Source organism: Myxocyprinus asiaticus, chromosome 8 (assembly GCF_019703515.2).
Source record: "Myxocyprinus asiaticus isolate MX2 ecotype Aquarium Trade chromosome 8, UBuf_Myxa_2, whole genome shotgun sequence".
In the NCBI taxonomy this organism is placed as follows: domain Eukaryota; kingdom Metazoa; phylum Chordata; class Actinopteri; order Cypriniformes; family Catostomidae; genus Myxocyprinus; species Myxocyprinus asiaticus.
This window is the reverse complement of record NC_059351.1, coordinates 5,886,315-5,903,029: the sequence shown is the minus strand read 5'-3', so window position 1 is coordinate 5,903,029 and position 16,715 is coordinate 5,886,315. Positions and strand designations below refer to the sequence as shown.

Here is a 16,715-nt window from a genome sequence, read left to right as displayed (position 1 = left end):
CAGTCTTTCAGAATGTGATGGGAGCTAAAAATGCACGGTAATGGGCTAGAAATGAATCCTTGCTCAAACTTCCCAACTTTATTAATTTACCTCCTCTTAATCGTCTATTGGGTTACCTTTCTGTTTGGTTTATCTTTTCCACCTCTCTCTCTTGTTTTTTGTCTGTCTTTCTCTTTCATTGACTTATCCTCTTTTCTGATATCATTTGGGGGGTCTGTTAGAGTCCTCACCCACCTCTAAAAGCTCTAGGTTACGCTGGGAGTTCTTTGCTCCAACAGGTAAAACTGATAGATGAACTTAATGGCACAGGACTTCCTTCTTCATGATTGGCAGAGGAGAACATATTCATCCAGCTTCCCATATCTTGTTTGTCCTCCTCCTTTGACTCTCTCTCTCCTCTGGAGGTGCATTATATACGCTTGTCTGCTGAGGGCACTATGATACAGTCACTATGCACACTTTCTAAGCTGGTTTTTAACCTTTCCCACTTAACACAGAGTTATGTGTCAATTTGTCCTCATCCAGCATCTGTAGCATGAACTAAGTCATATGTTGGCACTTCATAAGAGTAGGTTTGATTCAGTCTGTTCATTGTGCAACCGTGCACATCTTTGTAGAAATGGCCATATTGTTCTATGTTATATTGCTTTGAATTTCTTAGGTTTTCATGCCTGTATTGACAGCTCAGAGATAATACACCCCTCTTGTCTTTATCTTTCTCCACCTTTCTCTATCTCCTTTGTTTGTGTTATTTTAGTGTTTAATGCTCTGTGTATCTATGGTCCTGTGCACACCTATTATTATATCCATCTTGGGTGATCCGATCACAAGTGGCCAGGCGAGACTGATTGCTGTTTACTTCTGGTATGTGAATCCTGTGACCACTCGGGATCAGATTTCGAGGGGAGGGTCTCTTATATTTGTGAGTACATACACTTTTACTTCGTCAGTGTGTAACTGCATGCAAAAAAGTAAAAGAAGCTCAAAAAGTGGCACACTCTTGCTCCCAAATATTATACTTTTTTTTTAAATTACAAAACATTTTGGCACCTGTATTTAGAATTGACCACTTGTGATCGGATCACCCGAGACAGATGTTGATATCAGGTGTAAACTGGACCCGTTTAAGCTCCCATGGTTGCTTTCATTGGCATAAGTAGATGTTAAGAAGTATGTGATGAGTTTCTAAAGCCACTGTTTGTCCTTCTCGTTCCTTCACAGAGGGGATTGACTACTCCATTGAATGTGTAAGTACAGCGGTTGTGCCAAGCTCAAACCCATTTTTCAGTTCCAGAATATCTCCTCATCTTTCCTCTTTCTCCCTCACTTTCCAAACTGTTTCCTTTGTTAGTCACTCATTGGAATGGTGTAGGTGTTCCCTGTCTTCTTACTGTCCTCTCCTCTATTTCCTTTATCCTTCTGTATGTGCTTGTGCATCAGATTGAAACCCCAATGTTGAACCTTGCGAAAAGGGTTGACCACTGGACGTGGGATCCTAATGAAGAACGCAGGCGGCAGGAGAGATGGCAACAAGAGCAGGAACGCCTGCTGCAGGTACAATTGTCGGCTTGGGGTTTGACTGAGAGTAGTCTCACTTAGAAATCTTGCAGAATAAAGTCTGGTCCTCATTGCAACTTATTCTGGCCAGGGACTGACGACTTAGATAGGAGGAGACCGTCTGACTGACATGTAAAGCGACCTACCACAGTTTGTTTTGTTTTTATGTGCCACTTAGGTATCTATTAGCTATCTGAAATAATTCTACCACAATAATAGACAATGGAAGAAAATAGTTCAAATAATGCTGTTGCTCCATGAACAGTTGTATAAAAAAAACACCCCAAAATAGCAGAAGATGTGTATAGACTTTGTGATCAGAAAGCATGGCTTCCCCTAAAATTTAATAAGAAATGCTGCAATGACGTTACATATCTGTACAAATAATCTAAATACATTAAATATCACACAATATGTACAACGCAATCCACCTTTTTCTACATGAATATGTCCATAGAAGACAGCACAGAGTGCTATTGAAGCTGTTCTTTAAAGGGGTAGTTCACCAAAAAATTTAATTTATCTCATCATTTACTCACCCTTATGCCATTCCAGATGTGTATGACTTTATTTCTTCTGCAAAACACAACCAAAACTTTTTAGAAGTATATTTCAGCTCTGCTGGTCCTCACAATGCAAGTGAATGGTGACCAGAACTTTAAAGGTCCAAAAGGGACATAAAGGGAGTATAAGAGTAATTCTTAAGACTCCAGTGGTTAAATCCACATCTTCTGAAGCAATATGATAGGTGTGGATGAGAAACAGATCTATACTTAAGTCCTTTAACTTTCACTTCTACATTCTGGTGTGGAAGTGACTTTAACTTTCACATTCAGCCATCTACTGGTCAAAGATGGAGATTGAGAGTAAAAAAGGACTTAAATATTCATCTGTTTCTCACCCTTACCTATCATACCGCTTCTGAAGATATGGATTTTGCCACTGGAGTCATATGGATTACGTTTATGCTGCCTTTATGTCCTTTTTGGACCTTCTGATTTCTGGTCACCATTCACTTGCATTGAATGGACCAACAGAGCTGAGATATTCTTCCAAAAACCTTCAGTTCTGCAGAAAAGGAAAGTCATGCACATCTGGGATGGCATGAGGGTGAGTAAATGATGAGAATTTTCATTTTTGGGTGAACTATCCCTTTAATGGGAGTCTATGATAGATACCTGTTCCATTCAATTCAGTGGCGAAAAAGATCAGCACTGATTGAACAGTAAGCTCTAAGCATGTTATTTTGGTTTCCACCCAGATGCCTTTCTTCTCTGGGAGTCTAACAAACAGCATCATGAGTGCTATTTGTATTAGATCAGCATCTGATTGCCAATTGGACAATGTGTTTCAATTAATGTATTTTTGTCCCCCCCTGGAAGCCCGGCTTCTCTATATGATGATTGGTCAAGCTCTCAAATGGGCAGTACTTCGCAACAAACGGCCAATAATTGAAGTGGTCATATACCTGTTTGACAGCCTATTAAATGTAAAAGCACAGCGCAGAGTGTTCGGTGACTCGGAGATACACGTGCAGTTTTTTGCAATCGGACGTAACACACTTGTTTAAGCCTTCATAATCGATTATTTTTGCAGATTTCTTTGCAAAAACAGATTTGAGTTTAATTATTTATTTTTGTTAAAGGGATAGTTCACCCAAAAATTTAACTTCTCTCATCATCTGGAATGGCATGGGTGAAATATCCCTTTTAAGAAAGTTTGAGTAGTTTTGGGAGCAACATTGCTGACACCTCAAACAATAGTCTGCGCTTCCCCACTTTTGAAAAGCACAAGCCGTCTGTATCAGATGTTCAGTGAATGGACTGTGGCTGGTCTGTGGGTGTGTCGTCTGAGAGAAATGCACACCTGCTTTTCTGGAGCAGCAACTTCCTCTGAACTGTGTTGGTTTTTGGTGTAGGTGTCAGCATTTAGGATAGCATTACATTTGTCTTTCTCTGTCTTCCCTTCATTTGCTCTCAAATCCATTGTACTGTTGTCTTCTGTAGGAACAAATCTCCTCTTTTTCTCTCTTTGTCCCTCAATCTTTTTAACACTCTCTCTCAGATTATTTAATCCCTCTTTTTCTCTCTCTGCAGGAGAAATATCAGAGAGAGCAGGAGAAGTTGAAGGAGGAGTGGGAGAGAGCACAGAGAGAAGTGGAAGAGGAGGAGAGAAGACACCTTGAAGAGGTGCGTCATCTCATTCTTTCCACAACACAGATCACATTAACACACACACACCCTCCACCTGGGACTAATAAAGTCTTAATCTACAGGAGAGGCGAATTCTGGAGGAAACCGTGACCCCACTGACCCCTTGCTCCGCAGTTTTGTCATCCAGAAGAATTACAGAGCCCCCCTGCCTCAGCCAGCCTCCACATGACACCATTGTCCTCTCATTGGCTGATTGGGAAAGGAAACAGGAAATACTGGAGAGACAGGCAGAGACGAACCAGAGCAATGGACTGACACACAGGTGGAATAAAAACAAAATACATTAGAACAAATATACCCCTTTTCCACTGAAACAGTGCATATGCTGGTGCTTGGCTGGGGTATTTGTGAACTTCTGTTAGAACCAACACCTATTTCTGCTGATTTGAGAGCCGAAACAATGACATAACTATGTTACCACAGTAACCTGCCCACAAATAAACATAGTGGTCTTTGTTGACAAGTCTTAAGGCTGAAATATATTGCACCCAAGTACGTAAATGCAGACACTTCTGGCTACGCAAGCACGATTTCGTGCGTTGTTACGTTTCAAAATGTGTCAGGCCGCATTTTGAAACAAAATAAAGAATGAATAGTCCAAACATTTTGTCTTTTGCTTAGCCACGACAGACTCCAGAGACTCCAACTTTTTGGAGACAAGTCTAAAGGCTAAAACATATTCTACCCAAGTACATGAACGCAGATGCTTCTGTCGACGCTAGCTTGATTTCGTGTGTTCTTGCTTTCCGAAATGTGTTCTGAAATTCACGTTGCATTCTCAACATGGCCACAATCTCACGCTATAGCAAGATTAGTGTGAACTGTACACTTCTATGGTGAATTTTCTGTTTCAAGCCATTACTGTCATGCTGAGCAAGTAAATTAAAGTCAGTATATTTATAGCAACTTACCAGAAAAATAACACATCCAGTTTAATGGCACAGACGTTTGAAGGTAACTCTATCACCCCCTTGAGTACTGAGGTTTGTTATTGCCACAGTAAGACATGAACGCACTTTAAGTATGTTTGATAGGACCGCGCGTTGGCAATGTGGTGGCCTAGTGCTCGCATCTGTGTACGCGTGTTAGTGTAAATGGTTTCTGGCCTTAGTCCTTAATTTTGAGAACTTATCTTAACATCCAAAGTAATTTAATTTATCATCTTTATGCAATCACTAGCTGGCTTTGATATACATCATTTAAATATTCAAAAAATTACATTCATAATAATCAATTCTCACATATGATTGTGCCAAATCGGACACTTAAAGTGAGAACAGATTTGTTAATTATAATAGGAGCAGTCCAGTTTTCTTTTGCACTTTAAGTTGTTGTTTTTGTGAAAACTGTACTTGTTGAAGACATTATCCAGCCCACCACCCCCTGGTTTCTGGTTTGAGAACAGGATGTTTAAGTGGGTGGTGCAGAGCTGATCTTTCTGGCCCAGAAATGTATTTTTTGCTGGAAATTCAGTTTTGTTTTTTTGTTTTTCAGATTGAGTACTGGCACCTTATCAGGTGGAAAAGGGGTAACAGACAAATAAAATTGTAATGTTGACTTCATAACATATTTGGCTGTTTAAATGCTAATGAAACCTCTCTGTCTTAGCACTGATGAAGTAATCACAGCTGCTCAACAAAACAGTCAGAGAACTGAACCTCAGGAGAGCCAAACAGCTACACCACAACTGCAGTTTACTGAGGGTAAGACATGCGCGCACACACACACACACACACACACACACACACACATACACACACACACACACACACACACACACATATATTATATATATACTGTATACACACTGGCGGCCAAAAGTTTGGAATAATGTACAGATTTTGCTCTTATGGAAAGAAATTGGTACTTTTATTCACCAAAGTGTCATTCAGCTCATCACAAAGTATAGTCAGGACATTAATAACGTAAAAAATTACTATTACAATTTGTAAAAAAATAAAAAATTCAAAACTTCTTAAACAGTAGTTTCTCATCAAAAAATCCTCCACGTGCAGCAATGACAGCTTTACAGATCTTTGGCATTCTAGCTGTCAGTTTGTCCAGATACTCAGGTGACATTTCACCCCACACTTCCTGTAGCACTTGCCATAGATGTGGCTGTCCTGTCGGGCACTTCTCACACACCTTACAGTCTAGCTGATCCCACAAAAGCTCAATGGGGTTAAGATCCAGAACACTCTTTTCCAATTATCTGTTGTGCAATGTCTGTGTTTCTTTGCCCTCTCTAACATTTTCTTTTTGTTTTTCTGTTTCAAAAGTGGCTTTTTCTTTGCAATTCTTCCCATAAGGCCTGCACCCCTGAGTCTTCTCTTTACTGTTGTACATGAAACTGGTGTTGAGCGGGTAGAATTCAATGAAGCTGTCAGCTGAGGACACGTGAGGCGTCTATTTCTCAAACTAGAGACTCTGATGTACTTATCCTCTTATTTAGTTGTACATCTGGCCTTCCACATCTCTTTCTGTCCTTGTTAGAGTCAGTTGTTCTTTGTCTTTGAAGACTGTAGTGTACACCTTTGTATGAAATCTTTTCAGTTTTTTGGCAATTTCAAGCATTGTATAGCCTTCATTCCTCAAAACAATGATTGACTGATGAGTTTCTAGAGAAAGCTGTTTCTTTTTTGCCATTTTTGACCTAATATTGACCTTAAGACATGCCAGTCTATTGCATACTGTGGCAACTCAAAAACAAACACAAAGACAATGTTAAGCTTCATTTAATGAACCAAATAGCTTTCAGCAGTGTTTGATATAATGGCAAGTGATTTTCTAGTACTAAATGATCAATTTATCATGATTACTCAAGGATAAGGTGTTGGAGTGATGGCTGCTGGAAATGGTGCCTGTTTAGATTTGATCAAAAATGACTTTTTTCAAATAGTGATGGTGCTGTTTTTTTAAATTAGTAATGTCCTGACTATACTTTGTGATCAGCTGAATGCCACTTTGGTGAGTTAAATTACCAATTTCCTTTCGAAACAGCAAAATCTGTAAATTATTCCAAACTTTTGGCCACCTGTGTGTGTGTGTGTGTATACATACATACACTACCGGTCAAAAGTTTTGAAACACTCATTCTTTATTATAATTTTTTTTTTCACATTTTAGAATAATAGTAAAGTCATCAGAACTATGGAATAACATAAATGGAACAATGGGAATTATGTTGACAAAATCCAAAATAAATCAAAACTGTGTTATATTTTAGCATCTTCAAAGTAGTCACCCTTTGCCTAGAATTTGCAGACATGTACTCTTGACATTTTCTCAACCAACTTCTTGAGGTATCACCCTGGGATGCTTTTTAAACAGTATTGAAGGAGTTCCCATCTATGTTGGGCACTTATTGGCTGCTTTTCTATATTATTTGGTCCAAGTCATCAATTTCAAAACGTTTTTTTATTTTTTATTAAATTTTAGTTTTGTAATGAAATAAATGAATATGGTGGCACAATTATATTTTTGTCTACAGCACTAATTTCAAACATTTAAGCATACGCCTTCAGATCAAAAGATTTTTAAGATCATGGGAAACATTTCAGTCAAGTGTTTCAAAACTTTTGACCGGTAGTGTATATATATTCTAGGGCTGAGTGAAATGATGGCAACTGTATATACTGTGCAACAGTAGAAATTTGTCAACTGGTAGAGATTGCTTTACCCTTTATACTGTGCTGAGATGCAGAATATATTGGCACCATTATTATGTTATTGGCCCAATATTAGTGATTTTTTTCAAATGTATTGATATCGGTCGATATTGAATCTTTATCAGCTGATGTTGGTTTTTTAATTGTGGACCACTAAAATTTAGACTGCTTTTGCTTACTTTTAGCTTAAAGTGACAGTGATAAATTACTGCAAAAAATGTAAATTTTTAAGAGCACCTTAGTGTGTGAGTTATCATATATAAGGATAGGAGAGTTGCATGCATTTATGCAAAACATTAAGCTCTTCAAGAAATAAGTTAATTTCTTGAAAAAAGTAGAAACAACCTTTTAATGCTGCTTTGAAATGTGTACTAAACTTATTTCAGCTCTGAATTATGCTTATTCATTTATGAAATGATTTATATTATCAAATTTCATATTGTGTCCTGCATCATGCCTTTTAGTTTAGAAACACTTACTATCTGTGTTTATCTCTGGGCTACAAATGCTCATAGTTGTAGCTTTATAAATAAAAAACTGCAATATAAAACTGCTTGTTTTATAGATTTTACATAGAAATATAGGCTACATCAACCAATACAAACACACTGTCCATTTAACTGGGGACTAAAAAAGGTTCAAGGAACGAAAACGAAAGCTGAAAACAAAGTAAATTTTTGGCAGAACGTAACCGAAAACGGGAACAAAGTGATTTTCAATTGTTCCAGAGGAAAATCTTTATTTTTTAAATGCTGGTAGCTGGTTATAACCGGTTCATTTTGTTCCGATAATGTTTTTATGAAACCAAAGGCCAAAGGGTTTATCACAGTAAATTTTGGAACTACACCACTTCAGGTTGCCTGAAGAAATGAAACATGTGCTTTGATCCTGAAGGAAACTGCTGCATCACACATTTCTTTGCCTAACTGGCCATTGTGGATGTGGCATTCTGTGAATGAAGACCTTTTTAACAACTATGTATAATTACTACATATACATGCACATCTAATCCAGATACAAGGAAAACATTATTAGGGGTACAAAGTACATTACTCAGTTGTTTCCAAGTCTTAAATTAATTATTGTTAGATATGATGCATTAATACAGATTTGATGCTGCTGGGTTTTGACTGAGAAGCAGATCTGTAATTAAAATTATGTTAATTGACTGTTAATTAACTGTATGTCTGTTATGATTTCTATTCTGATAAATCTACCACACAAGAAAAAATTTAATTGCTTATTTTTGCTTATTTTGGTGAGGCAAGTGGCTTATATTGGGCTTGTTTTTCCAGACCAGGTTAATTGTTTCTCTTGCAAGATCTGGCAACATTGCACTTGGTATTTCACCCACCACAAAAACATTTTGTTTTTAGTCCCTGTGTTCAACTAAAAGACAGAATGCCACTACAGTACACATTTAGAGCTGTTGAAATTAGCAGACACTTATACTTCTTTGTGTGTTACTGCAGATGGCTCATGGAACTGTAAGTCTAAAAGCAGACAAGAGGATTTGAAGAAAACTGCCTCACTGGACCGTAAACAGAGTCCACCCCAGAGCCAGACCGCAGGAATGAGGAGGTGTGTATGTGTGGGAAAGCATGCAGTCTTGCTTAAACACATGTATGCCAAAAGGCTGCTTGGCTTTGCTATGTGCGGAGGATGTTTTATAGATCAGATCATTTTTTTATTTTGTTTTTTGCCACATGGAACATTTTTGCAAATTGTATGCTTGTTTTGTGTATGTATGTGTGTGCGTGTGTGGGGCTGTTGGCAGGACTGGGTCGTGTGAAAATGTATTAGGAACACAATCATCAAAATCACCTTCACCATCACAAGACACGTCGCCTCCATCCCCCAGCAGGTACGAGCCTTCACTCCAACACATACTAGAGTTCACATACAGATATGTGTTTCTGTATGTGGAGCGTTTAAGTAATAGGCATCCCTAGGTGGAATCTGCTTTTTTTTCTTTTCTTTTTTTTTTACATTTTCAGTGCTGATTTTGGGAGGATATCAGCAGAGTTCTGCGAAATGGATTTAAACATGCCAAAATGTTTTAAGCAGAGCTGAGACAACACTTAAATATAACGCATTAGCCAATATATTTAACAAACAGTAAATGCAAAGGGCAGGGGATGTGTAGAACTTTGAACGACGCATGTTTGCATTCTACAAAAATCTATGAAGCTTTCTGCTAGGATCTGTGGGCGCAGATTCTGTTTTTGCCTGTTAATGGGCTACAAATGCACTTGAGCTAGACACAGTGAATCTGTCATGCTGTTGAACTGGCATTTAAGATACTGTATAATGCATCTATTCAAAATGTAAGTATTATGTATGGCAGAGTGGCCACCGTGATTCTAAGCCATTGTCAATATTTCATTTCAGGAGTTACATAAACATGCTGAATGCTTATGTAAGCAAAATTCCATACATGTTTTCAGTTGCATTTCCGCTTGTTACCACTTTCCTAAATTCATGCCAGCTCAAGTGCATGCTGTCATTAAATAGTAAGACATTCTGAAATGCATGTGCATTTTTTGATTAATCATTTAGTAAAAAGAAAACAAATTAGAAAAATGCAAAATAAATTTTTACTAGTGGACTTTGAACCCCACTGTGTGAGTATATACACCGATCGGCCACAACATTAAAACCACCTACCTAATATTGTGTAGGCCCCCCTCATGCCGCCAAAACAGCACCAACCCTCACCACAGTTGTACAGAGCGGTTATCTGAGTTACCGTAGACTGTCAGTTTGAACCAGTCTGGCCATTCTCCATTGAACTCTCTCGTCAAAAAGACATTTCTGTCCACAGTACTGCCGCTCATTGGATGTTTTTTGTTTTTGGCACCATTCAGAGTAAATTCTAGAGACTGTTGTGTGTGAAAATCCCAGGAGATCAGCAGTTACAGAAATACTTAAACCCTCAGCCTGTCTGGCACCAACAATCATCCATGTGATTATCTAATCAGCCAATCGTGTGGCAGTAGTGCAGTGCATAAAATTATTCAGATATGGGTTAGGAGCTTCAGTTAATGTTCACATCAACCATCAGAATGGGGAAAAAATGTGATCTCAGTGATCTGGACCGTGGCATGATTGTTGGTGCCAGATGGGCTGGTTTGAGTATTTCTGTAACTGCTGATCTCCTGGGATTTTCTCACACAGCAGTCTCTAGAATTTACTCTGAATGGTGCCAAAAACAAAAAAACATCCAGTGAGCGGCAGTTCTGCGGACGGAAATGCCTTATTGATGAGAGAGGTCAACAGAGAATGGTCAGACTGGTTTGAACTGACAAAGTCTATGGTAACGCAGATAACCACTCTGTACAATTGTGGTGAGAAGAATATAATCTCAGAATGCTATTCTGAGATGCGGGTTGGCGCTGTTTTGGCAGCATGAGGGGTACCTACACAATATTAGGCAAGTGGTTTCAATGTTGTGGCTAATCAGTGTATGCATATACTGTAAAATTCAAAATTCAACTTTTCATTCAACTTGTTATGCTGATAATAATTTCTAAAGACAAGTTTTGTATTCATTTAGAAAACACTGTAAAATGTAAGACTTTTAGACCCCACTGTATGTACCTTACAAATATTATTATGTTCTAATTAGTGCTGTTCTATTCATAAAGTTTATTTATGTGAGTTTTTTTGCAGTAAATTATGGTTTTGCACACTCTGCAGGTCGGTAAGTGGAAAGAAGCTCTGCTCTAGTTGTGCGCATCCATTGGGCAAAGGAGCAGCTATGATCATTGAAACCCTGGGGCTGTACTTTCATATTCAGTGTTTTAAGGTAATGTTCAATTGTGTTTCTCTCTGTATATGTACAGTATGTGGGTACTATGTGTATCCTCTTACACTGATAATTTATGTGTTCTAGTGTGGCATATGTAAAGGGTTACTTGGCGACGTAAGTGCAGGAACTGACGTCAGAATTCGAAACGGACTCCTTAATTGTCAAGAATGCTACATAAAATCACAGGGTGAGTTTTAAGCGTCTCAAACATGCTCACCTTTTTGTTCCTAATTGTGCCGGTTTTTTTGTCACAAAATGAAGAATGAACAGTCCACAAATTCCGTCTTCTGCTCAGCCACAACAGACCCATAGACACCAACGTTTTTTTCTTTTACTGTAAATATATTGGCGACAATAGTGAAAGTGCTGCTTGGGTCTGATTGGTGCCACTTCAATTTCAATAATGCCGTAATACGTTTAGTCAACATTGTAAAATGTTACCGAGATCTTTTACCAAATCTTTACAAAAAGATTTATATTGTAGTCTGACAAAAGACGGTTCATGTCACACAGTCTGAATTGTCTACTATCCAAGATCTCACAGTCTGATCATACACTCTGACAAGCAACAATCATAAAGGATAGGAAAAAAATGCAGTCTACAACACCAGGCTTTAACATGTATTAAGTGTTTTTGGGACATAGCAGAAGAGCTGCAAACAGTGCTAATGGAAATGTTTGCTGTATGAACTTTATTTTTTTATTAAAAAAAAAAGTTTATTTTTTTATTTTCCCCTTTTTCTCCCAATTTCAAATGCCCAATTCCCAATGTGCTTTTAAGTCCTCGTGGTCGCGTAGTGATTCGCCTCAGTACGGGTGGCGGAAGACAAATCCCAGTTGCCTCCGCGTCTGAGATCATCAACCCGCGCATCTTATCACGTGGCTTGTTGAGCGCGTTGCCACGGAGACATGGCACATGTGGGGGCTTCACGCCATCCACCGCGGCAACCACGCTCAACTCACCACGCGCCCCACTGAGAACAAACCACATTATAGCGATCACAAGGAGGTTACCCCATGTGACTCTACCCTCCCTAGCAACCGGGCCAATTTGGTTGCTTAGGAGACCTGGCTGGAGTCACTCAGCACACTCTGGGATTCGAACTAGCGAATTCCAGGGGTGGTAGCCAGCGTCTTTACCACTGAGCTACCCAGGCTTTATTAATCTTTTTGGAAGGATGTTATAGCAATCAAACAGATCTTTATGTGGCTCCTCTTTCCTTGCAGCTGCTGGCCAGCCAACAACATTGTGATGCCTCTGCACTCCTGACGAGCAACTGCATCCAAAATCAAGTTGAACCAAGCCAGGACCATACCCAAGAAGAAATAATTTTATGTTTCCAACATTGTTCCTGAAAGCACAATCATGCATAGACTTTAAGTCAATACTGAAATCATGAGTACAACCGGTCTTCTTCTGGACTACGTTAGACTGTAAAGCAAAGACTGTTTTTGTGCTTGTTGAAGTAGGGTTATATCACGTACATGGTGAAAATATAGTCCATAAAATATTAAAGCGAGTTCATACTATAAAACTAGTAGCTTGTTCATACTATTTGTATTAAAATGTATAATGAGAAGTAATAGAAGCGACACTTTACCTCACAGTGTCCATGTTACACACATTACGTATTTCTGAAATTTTGATAGCAATAACAAGTGTAATTAAAAGCTCTTCCACAAAAAAAAAAAAAAATACAAATTGACTACAAGTTGGTCTTGAGTATTACCAAAGACAGTCTAGGATGAGGAAATAGGGTATAAGAGAAATTAATGGGAGAAATCGCTTGGCTCAAGATGGCTGCTATAGAAATGGAAGTCCCGCCTTTCAGTTTAAAGAGCCAATTGCATTTTTGATAGAGTCTTTCAACTCTAGAAAACACATGCACAATAACCAGACCGAAATTAAAAATACATTAAGTGGTTTGAGGTTAAGAAGTCAAATTTATTATACCACTTTCTTCCATTTGCTGACAGTGTGTTATTGAAAGATAATCTTGGCAAACAGATTTTGGTCTTTCCCCATTCAGGTAGATATAAGCTGTTTATGAGCCAATGACATAAAATAGAAGCCTGGGGTGGGGGGGCTTATTTATGTTAATACACAGTAACATGGGCACTGTAATGTAGAGTGCCACTAAACTGTTCATTACTATTGTGAGGAATTTGGAACACAAGGAAGCGCATCAAGTTTTTTCCATCCAAAAAATCTTTCAACTAATTCTGTGTTTCTTGAGGGAAGCATGTACAAGGAGAACAGCAGAGGACCTAATACGAAGCCTTGTGGCACTCCATACTTGTGTTTCTCAATGTGGTTGTGGTCGGATAATATTATTATATTAATAATACATCATCTCTGTTTTTCTAAGCCAGCAGGTCTCTCAAATTATTCGGCCAGAAACTCTGTGTACTTCTAATAACAGATGAACACATGATTTGCAACACTTAGGTCTGGCGGATTTGTGCTTATGCCTTAACTGACAATATGAAATGAACACCAATAAGATTGACCCCTTACTTTTTTGTAGTTTGAAAAAATGTCTTGATGAACTGGAATAGTTTTGATTAAAATGTTCTGTTCCCTTCTATATTTTGCATTGAGGGGTTTGATACTTTATTTGTGCAGTATTGTTTAAGAGGACGTGTAGAGAGCATGTTGTTTCATGGCGCATTCAGCTAGTGTGTAGATCTTTACATTTCCAGTAGATTCTATTTCTTACTTTCTTTTATTAATATGTACATGTTTTGCTCTGCATTTGAATGGCTAGAAGCTTGCATGATCCCTGAAACTTTCCTTGGATACACTTTACATTACAGTGTCCATGTTACAGATATTACATGCTACTAAAATTAAAAACATTACCAATGTGCTATTACAAGCAGCTCCACATAATTATATACTAAGTGCTTGGTGTTTATTAATAAGATATGTACTGACATGGACACTGTAATGCAAAATGTGACCCTTTTAGTTTAAAAATATCTAGTTAAAATCTGTTTTATTTGTTTTGTTGCCTTTGCTCTCTTCTTAACTGCAATGTTGTGCCTTAGAAATGTGCTCCTAGATAAATTCTAGTGTTGGCCACCCTTGCATCCAAAGCTTCAATTTACCAATGTAAATTGGTTAGAGATTTATGCATATGCACTGAGCACTCTGCTTCTACCCTGGTACTTTATTCAGTAATTCTTTAAGCGAACGAACAATAGATTTAAAAATGGAAAGCCCACCTTCTGTATGTAAGCAGTTTAGTCATTTCATGTGCATTAAGAGATGTGAAATTGTTGAACATCCATATTTGTTAAGCTCTAAAGAAACTGAAAAGGCCTTTATTTTCAATGGAATATCCATGCCACAAAGGCAGATTGTATTCAGCAATGTCAGCAAATAACTCCTGCTCATACTTTCTGTTAATATTTGAGATTAAAAAGACATTGTCATTTACATCTGGGGGATTTTGACAATTGCCTGTATATCATTTGTTTTATTTATGTAACATGTAAGAATATGAACTGTAACTAGAGCAGCAGTAAGGCAATAATTTCTGGAAAGAGTAGCCAAGGAGTGTGTGACAATTACCTTTGTATTCTACGTATATTTATTATACCCTCTCAAAATGAGTGATATATGACAACCTACAAGATGCTGAAATGCAATGGCTTTTATAGCAAGTGTATGTTTTTTAAATAAACTATAATAAACTATTTTAAATGCACCTATATTCTACCTGGATGGTTGTGTTTGTGACTGTGAGAAGACTGAAAGAATTGGATTAGAAAAAAAACTTTTATACCTAATGTTTTAGCATTAATCCTTGTGTGATTTTAATTTTAAGACACAAGGGCTATCGGTGTTCGTATGTACATTTTTGGTGACAAAATGTTGGTTTTACTCAATCAATCATACTGTTCTTAACAAGAATGGTTCTAGGACAACAAAATGCAGTGTTCTATGTATGTTGCTAAAACACAGCGGCTTCAAACATCTGTAACAAGATGCTGAGGTATGACTGTGTATAATTTATGTTGTAGAAGAAAGCGTCCAAGTATCTTCAAGTAATTTTCACCACAGACCTTTAGTCATAAATCCAAAACTGCCGTTATAAAAACCCATAGGAAAATCCTGATGGAACCCATGGCTCGAAATTGCTAAATCTCTTCCAGGGTTTTGGACCACAGCCTGAACAGCATTTTTACAATGAGCTTTATATCCAGATAAGATTATGCACATGACAGTCAACTTTGGTGGGAAATGCCTTTTTTGTTTCAGTAGATGGTTTGTGTAAAATCTTAAATTATTTCATTAGAAGTGATGCAGATCTTTGAGACTCCTAAATGTACCCCACAGCAGACAAATCTAAGCACATGGTATCCCACTCCTCAACAACATGAAACACAATATGATCATATATTTGACCCTTCAAAATATTTACCTACTTACATACAATCTTTCCACTACAGCCAGTTGATAAACAATTTTGTTTTCCAAACATATTTTTATATTAATATAAACGTATCTTGTGGGGCCTGGGTAGCTCAGCAAGTAAAGACACTGGATGCCGTACCTGGAGTCGCAAGTTCAAATCCAGGGAGTGCTGAGTGACTCCAGTCAACCAATTGGCCCGGTTGCTAGGATGGGTAGAGTCACGTTGGGTTACTCTCCTCGTGGTCGCTACAGTGTGGTTAGTTGTGTGTGTGTGTGCCGCTGAGAATAGCGTGAAGCCTCCACACGCACTGGGTCTCCGCGGTGAAGCACTCAACAAGCCACGTAATAAGTTGCGCGGACTGACAGTCTCAGACGCCAAGACGATTCGTCCTCCACCACCCCGATTGAGGCCAGTTACTACGCCACCACGAGGACTTAGAGCGAATTGGGCATGCCAAATTGGGGAGAAAAGGGGAGAAAATACAACAAAAGAAAACATTATATATAAACATATCTCTGTCCACATTTCAGCTTACACTATTACTGCTATGTGCCTTCAATTCAGGCTTTCCTTTAGAATTGATATAAAAATGGTTTAATTTTAATTTGACTGTTAAAAGTTCAAATAATAACTGATTCAACCAAACGATATGACACTTGATGTAAAGACGTAGCCATCCACAATTATTGCCCAATCATAGGACATCTGATTACGTCAAGGGCAGGACTAGATGCAGTTTCAATGTCAAATGAATGAAAACTTGTCAACTGTGTTACATAAACTAAGCTTAACATAATTATGTAAACATGTAATAATTCAACTTAATTCATCTTAAAAGTTTTTATTTTATTCGCCATCTTCAATACATAATTTTGTAATTGTTTTAAATTGTATTTAATTTAAATTCATTTTGAATTTGCAGAAACAACATTTCATTGTTACCAAAAACTGATGCATGCTGTATTTAATAAGCTTTGATTTGTTATTATTTGATTTTGTTTTGATTTGATTGGAACGTTCTAAACCGCGCTGATCGTGCATT

The 16,715-nt window shown here is 37.9% G+C and overlaps 1 protein-coding gene across 3 annotated transcripts in view; it reads left to right on the top strand.

The window, feature by feature from the left end:
- The window catches only part of LOC127445396 (LIM and calponin homology domains-containing protein 1-like), a 67,716-nt gene extending 52,758 nt beyond the window's left edge, over positions 1–14,958 (top strand). The window contains exons 24-34 of one of the 3 annotated variants that reach the window (XM_051705442.1): positions 222–278; positions 1,222–1,247; positions 1,441–1,554; positions 3,654–3,746; positions 3,833–4,032; positions 5,379–5,473; positions 8,911–9,019; positions 9,216–9,302; positions 11,138–11,246; positions 11,334–11,436; positions 12,477–14,958. In XM_051705442.1, coding sequence (XP_051561402.1) covers positions 222–278; positions 1,222–1,247; positions 1,441–1,554; positions 3,654–3,746; positions 3,833–4,032; positions 5,379–5,473; positions 8,911–9,019; positions 9,216–9,302; positions 11,138–11,246; positions 11,334–11,436; positions 12,477–12,502 — 1,019 coding nt within the window. In that variant the 3' untranslated portion in view covers positions 12,503–14,958. The remainder of the gene's footprint in view (positions 1–221; positions 279–1,221; positions 1,248–1,440; positions 1,555–3,653; positions 3,747–3,832; positions 4,033–5,378; positions 5,474–8,910; positions 9,020–9,215; positions 9,303–11,137; positions 11,247–11,333; positions 11,437–12,476) is intronic. The other 2 variants (XM_051705443.1, XM_051705444.1) reach the window with 2 other exon arrangements.
- The last annotated feature ends 1,757 nt before the right edge of the window (positions 14,959–16,715 follow it).